At 32.5% G+C, this 6,766-nt stretch overlaps 1 protein-coding gene across 1 annotated transcript; it reads left to right on the plus strand.

Moving 5' to 3' along the window:
* The first annotated feature begins 2,949 nt into the window (after positions 1-2,949).
* Positions 2,950-6,476, plus strand: LOC125775479 (uncharacterized). Its single transcript, XM_049446134.1, has 4 exons — positions 2,950-4,090; positions 4,147-4,253; positions 4,312-4,489; positions 4,554-6,476. Coding segments are annotated over exons 1-4 (789 nt in total). The 5' UTR covers positions 2,950-4,089; the 3' UTR covers positions 5,057-6,476.
* Positions 6,477-6,766: the final 290 nt, after the last annotated feature.

The following is a 6,766-nucleotide window of genomic DNA, read 5'->3' on the forward strand; positions in this document are numbered from 1 at the left end:
CCATTGGGCGAAAACTTGACCTAACATCACGCTGGCTTTGCTCCATATGATTGGTGATTGTATGTAAGGTACCTTAAAGGGCACACCTAGTATAATGGCCTAAAAAAGGTGATTTTGGGGAATTTTTATTAAAAAAAAAATACTTTATCATTTATTTCAAAATTTTAAGAATATATTTATACATGTTTCAAGAATATACAGTGAAATTTTTGAAGAAAAAATTAAATATTTTTTAAGTTACAGTCGATCTCCAATGACGCGAAAAAACGTCCTTCACTGCTGCAGTGATTCCGGCCTGCTCCGTGGACGAAATCTAAAAAAAACAAATTTTCGTTAAACTAGATAATATTGTCTGTACAATGACCTACGATAAAAAAAAATAAAAAAATTTACAATATGGCGGCGTTTTAAAAAAAATAGTCGAATTTTACCCAAAACTTTGGTCGTTTTTGGCCTGCCAAAATTCGATTTTTTGATCAGATCAAAAATCGATAGGTCGTTTTACGGAGAACTATATATAGAACATGGAAAAAAATTCGATATTGATCGGATCATTCGTTTTTGAGTAATCACTGCAGCAAATTTGGAAAATGCTGTTTCGAGAAAAACGCGTTTATGTGTGTACATCGATACAACGATCACAATGAGATTAAATGTGTCTGGCTCCGAAAATATTTTACATGGCAATAAACGAAAAATTTCTAGAAATTATTATAATGATATATTGTAGTATACTTGAGAGCCAAAAATAGAAACCGGAATTGTGTTATAGGGGCTGGAAGGGACAGTAGACTCTGAACAAGGTACGTCTCGTAGCTAATGAGACTCTCCAGCTGCCGAGCGGCTGCTCTTTAAATTGCTATAACTCAAAAACTATTTGAGATATCAATTTGAAATTTTAATATGTTATTTTTAATATATAGTCTACCGAAATATGAAAAAATCGATTTTTTTTTTTGAAATTTCACACTAGATGTGGGCCCTAATGAAACAAAAGGAACGTTATTTAGAATGTGGCGGGATAATAGTTAATGGATAAAATCGGGTCGATACTACCTCAACTCGCATATACTACGTATAATTATTATCGCTTTTCTAACAAATTTTATGCCGTATTTTAACTTAAGAGAAAGCTATTTGTGAGTTCATTTAATTGATTTATTTTTTATTTTAACCGTGCGATTCTGTAACTTGAGACAGTCTCAAGTCTCTAAATTTGAGATTTTAAGTTAGAGAAAATTTTTGATACTTGAAACGATATTGCTATTCTGTAAGTGACAGTCACAAAATCTATTACATTTCATTATTCAGAGATGCTTTTACACTTGAATGAAAATAAATATGTCGATAACAAATATTAAATTTCCTATAACATAGTCAAGAAACATAATTATCAATAAAAATAAAAATGTATGTTGACTTTGTTTTATAATATTTACGAAATTTATGTAAAATTGATTTATTTTTCATCTTTTCGTCTTTGAGTTGCTTACAAAATATAAAGAAACGACAATCGATTAATATCTATGGTGATCTCTATTCAGTATATTCAAAATGGCAGACAAGAGCTCTTTTTAGTTTTGTGACCTGCTAACTACCAGGTCTCAATATTTTGATACTAGCGCTAGAGACTGTTTAGTGAATAGTAACTAGTCTCAAATTGAGACTCTGCCTCAAAATGTCTCAAATAGAGACTAAAGACTGGTTACAGAATCCCGCTATAAATAAGCTTAAATACTAGCCATCGCTCTATTAGCAACCGGGTGCCCACACCCACAGTGGAAAGCATAGGAAATAAATTGTATATAATTTCTATTAATGCATGCAACTAAATTTTATTAAAAAAAAAAAAATAAAGAAATACTCGTATTACACTTTTTTATAATTAATGACATTGAACACATTGTACACGATTAACGGAATGCTCGTCACAAACATGTTAGTGACAATTGGCACAGGCCTTCCGTCTTTTTGTTGGCAAAGCATTGCAGACATGACAAGATCCTGTTACTTTTTTCCTTCCGGTTTTATCTTTTGGAGTCCCTGGACCAGGATTTATCACGACTGCTACTGTCAGTGTATGGCCTAATTCACTTTCAACGACAATCTTTGTGGAGAAGTGGCGCAATACTTGTGGATTCGCCGTGCGATGTTCAGTCATCGGCAATGCTAGTTCTTCACTTAGCTTACGCATAAATTGACTACGTTCTGTCGTTTTTTTGACAATCATTTTATTATTTTCATAACAAATTATATATGCCGCAAGTGAAGAAATATCTAGCATATTGAAGAACATTGCCATTGGTCATTTCGAAGATCGTCGTTGACTGGTGTATCTCCGCACCATTTGGTCCATTGTGTCAACTCCAGCTTTATGTTTATTATAAAAATTTATTATTTCTAGTTTTTGTTTAGCGTCATAACCAACTGATATATCTGAATGCATTGTCGATATCAAAATGACAGTTATATTTTCCTTAGGAACGTAGGAACACATGGTAGGTAACCTTTTCGTGAAATCCAAAAACTGTCGAATACTGCTCCCGTGTCTTATTCACTCCCATAACACTAGGGATGTAAGGTTTATTCTTTTTCATCGTGCCAACGATGATAATATTCCACGACAACAAATGTTTAGTAACATTGGTACAGTAGTAAAGAAGTTATCCATGCAGATGTTTCTACCACTACCTCGGTACGGAGCCGCCAATTCTTTCACTACCCTTTCACCCTAATTCACGATTCTACGTTGTTATAATTTTTTTCTTTAAATTCTCACCGACTATTAATATTTAAAGAAAACAATTTTTTAGATTTTTTTTTTTTTAATAAAACAAACAAAATTTTTAATACGCAGATCTTGGTTACTAACATAAGGGTTAAAGACATAAATCTTTTATTTTCAGACATTGTAACTGTTTTCATTTAACTAGTTTTCCTGTATTAATAATCTTTATTTCAATATAATCATTTTCAGATGTTAATTATGTTTTTATCTTTTATTTTATGTTTAAATCTTTTATTTTCAGACATTGTAACTGTTTTCATTTAACTAGTTTTCCTGTATTAATAATCTTTATTTTAATATAATCATTTTCAGATGTAAATTATGTTTTTTTTTGTGAGGGGAAAAGTGGTTACAATCTGAACAAGGCCTATGCCGGACCACTTTTTCACTAGTTTTGAGGGTTTGAAAACCTAGTGTTTCACCACTTTTAGCTTTTGTACCTTATTTGTTTATGCCACATGGTATTAGGTTGTTTACAAGTGCAAACGTGCATTTGTTATCAATTGCCCATATCTTAGGTCAATATGGTATCATCTGTATACATCTTAAACTAAGTAAATATGTTTTTTTTTGTATATTGGATTCATTGAGTGCATGTGCACTGCATATAAATTCGCATTATTTAAACCATATAAAATAAGAAATAACTGTTTTAATTAAAATTAATTTTGTTTTAACGAGTTAAGTCCTCTTACATCTAGACCCTACAACACACCCTAATATAAACCACTGTAATCACCACATGTGAGAATAAATGGGAGAACACCATAGTCGACAATACTACCCTCGTACGCAACCCAATTCACCACACCTGTACACCAACCCAACAAACAAAAAGGATGGGCAACAATATAGCGGACACATTCGTCGTCACCACTCGGATACAACATCCATCGCTACAACATCCATACTTGGATTGTATTATGTTTCCGTCACTTCGTTTTATCACCGTTGATCTTTCGTACCACCGATTTTAGATCAGTGTATCAGTACGTTTCTTTAGCACATTTTATTAGGGGTATTCAAACCAGCCTTGTTAATTCGTTAGTCGTTAGTTCGGTAGTTTTTACATGTATTTTGTTTTTGTAAAATTAACAGACTATCGTTTTACCGAGTAACGAACTATCCAGCTGGCAAGCTTGATAATTGTTTCGTTACTCGGTAATATCACATCAGCTGTTTGTTTGTTGTTCGTTGCTTTATTCATTTTCAACGGAAAAATAAGTCTGGCGTCCGTTGCTTATTTTTAAAGGGAAAAATTAATTTGGTGCACACTCGTGAGTTTGAAAAAATTTTGCAAAAGTAAGTATATCTTTAACAAATAGTTGCTTTTTATTTCATTAAATACTTATTTTCAGTGGAACCTCAAAAGGAGATACGTAAGAGGGCAAAGCCTCAAAAAAAATGGAGTGAGGAGGAAAACGATTTAATTCTAGAATATTTACTAGAAAATGTGGAAATTGAGGTAGTTCTTTATATTATACAATTAGCTTTAACTAAACACTTTAATACATTTGTTATAGAAACCAAACGCCCAGTTGTACTATAAAAAATTAGTTGAAATAACAAATATTGATGCGACTACGGACATGTTGCGCTGCAAGGTCCGGTACTGGAAGCAGATGTATAACAAAGCTGAGGAGTGGCGCAAATCGACTGGTGCTGGAATAGACGTTGGCGATGATGTTTCCTCAATAAAAGGTAAATGCGGCTTTAATGTTAAGTGAAACTTTTTTGGTTTTTTAATAATTCTCCGTTCTTTCAGCAAAAATTTCACAAATGTGTCCGAATTATGAACGGTTTTCGGTTCTATTTGGGAGTAAATCCGAAGCCAATTGTGTTGTAGAGACGTACAACCCTGAAGTGTCACAATACTGCAGCGATTTTGCAGACCTTGTAGAGGTAGTAGAAATTCCAGCATCATCACAATCATCTGCGGAACCATCGGGTTCACTTAACGACAATGCAGAACAGACAACAGTAGGAGCAGAGGTAGCAACAGATTTTCCTACAACTCCGTCGTTCCTCGAAAAAGTGAAAAAACGTGCTCCCAAAAATATTCTTAGTGAACTTAAAGATATACAAAAGAAAAGAGAACAGTTTTTTGAGCAACGAATAGAAATTGAAAAAGAAAAGTTAAATTTGGAAAAGTTAAAGCTAGAATTGGACAGAGAAAAGATAAATAAAGATTTTGAAATAAAAAAATTGGAGTTAGAGCAAAAAGAAAGACTGGCGATGATTGAACTAAAGTGTAAATATAATATGTAACGATTTTATATGTATGTTTTGTAAAATAATTCTTAAGAATGTACAAATATATCTAAATGTGATAACTTGAATTGAATTATGTAAAAATGAAAAATGAATTTTTGATGTGATCATAATTTTTAATTTAATAAAACAGCATTTGGAAACATAAGATGATATAACGATTGTCTTTTTAATTCAAAGCTACTTGAGGTCGTTTCTTCCACTTCTTCTTCATAAATGTCTTCATTTGTACTCTCATTGAAATTCTTATTTTCACTGTTATCAAGTAGTATATTGTGAAGAATGCAGCATACTAGTATCCATTCGTTACAGTATTTTTGACTACTTTTATTTCGAATTCGAATCCTGAGCTCTTTTAAACTGCAAAATCGCTCTTTTAATAAGCCGAAACAGTGTTCAATTCTTACACGGTATTTGCTATGCTGTTTGTTGAATTTTTTTCTTTTAAGTAGTTCAAATTGTTGAGAGTTGCTTCTGTAGGGCGTTATAATAATGTTACTGAGGGGGTAAGCAGAGTCTCCAGCAATCCACTCCTGTCCTGAAAAAAATCTTGGCTGATATTTGTTTAGTGAACAGTTTTTAAATATTTTTGCATCGTGAGTAGAGCCACTGTAGCCAACGACAACATCGCGAATTTTGAGCTTGTAGTCGCAAATCATTTGAGCTTTAATTGCACATATATGATTTCCGGAAAAGAAGTATTCATGATTTTTATTGGTGATTTGGCGAGTTTTATTTCAGTGCCATCCACGTAACCTACACAAAATGGTAGTTCGTTGAACGTTTCTCATACTATTAAAGAGCGCTCAGTATTATCTGGCCAATATACTTATACTCGTATATATAAATGGAGTTCTTTTAAAAATGCCTTAAATACTCTGCGTGCTTGCCACTACTTAAAAACTTCGTCACTTGATATGAGGGTCAATAAATGAGTAAATTGAGTTCGGTCTACACGCAGCATTTGACGGAACCGATTGTCATCCATTGTGGTTAAAATATCATCGTACCAGTGAATTGACTTTCGAACAATATTTTCTATACCTCTACGACAGTTTAGTGTAATGAGCAAATCCTCATACACCTCGTCAATGGTATCCTCTACCAAATCTTCATCTTCACTAAATATGTCTTGAAATAATTTGAAAGTTAGTTCCATGCTCCTCTATACATCAACTTAAAGTACTTACCAGTAATAAATTTGATCTGCTCCATATAATTTTCAATTAAATGATTGACAATTTTTGATTTTGCACTTTGTTGAGGCATTTTAACTCTTTAATAAAATTGAATCAGCTGTTTCGGAATAAAATTTACCATACTACCAAGGTAGAGCAAAAAGTATGTTCACAGTTAAGCCTTTTAACGAAGTAACAACTAACGAATTACCAAATTAACAGGCTTCGGTCTGAATACCCCTATTGTAAAAACGAACAAGTTCGTCTGCAAATTAAATGCATTTTAAACTTGACATCTATGTGTATTTTTTGTTAACAAAAAGTATTTAGTGTGGTTATTTTATACTTTGTTTCTTTTTGCTCATAATATATAATCATTCCTATCAAATTTATAAATGATTCAAAAGCTCAAAAATGTGCTTCTATAGTTCGAACCTGCTGGTCGACGCCATTTCGCAAATGATTATTTCATCACTCAAAAATTTTGCTACCCTCAATGACAATATATTTGATAGTTGGTTAGCAATAA

Source organism: Bactrocera dorsalis, chromosome 1 (assembly GCF_023373825.1).
Source record: "Bactrocera dorsalis isolate Fly_Bdor chromosome 1, ASM2337382v1, whole genome shotgun sequence".
NCBI lineage: Eukaryota > Metazoa > Arthropoda > Insecta > Diptera > Tephritidae > Bactrocera > Bactrocera dorsalis.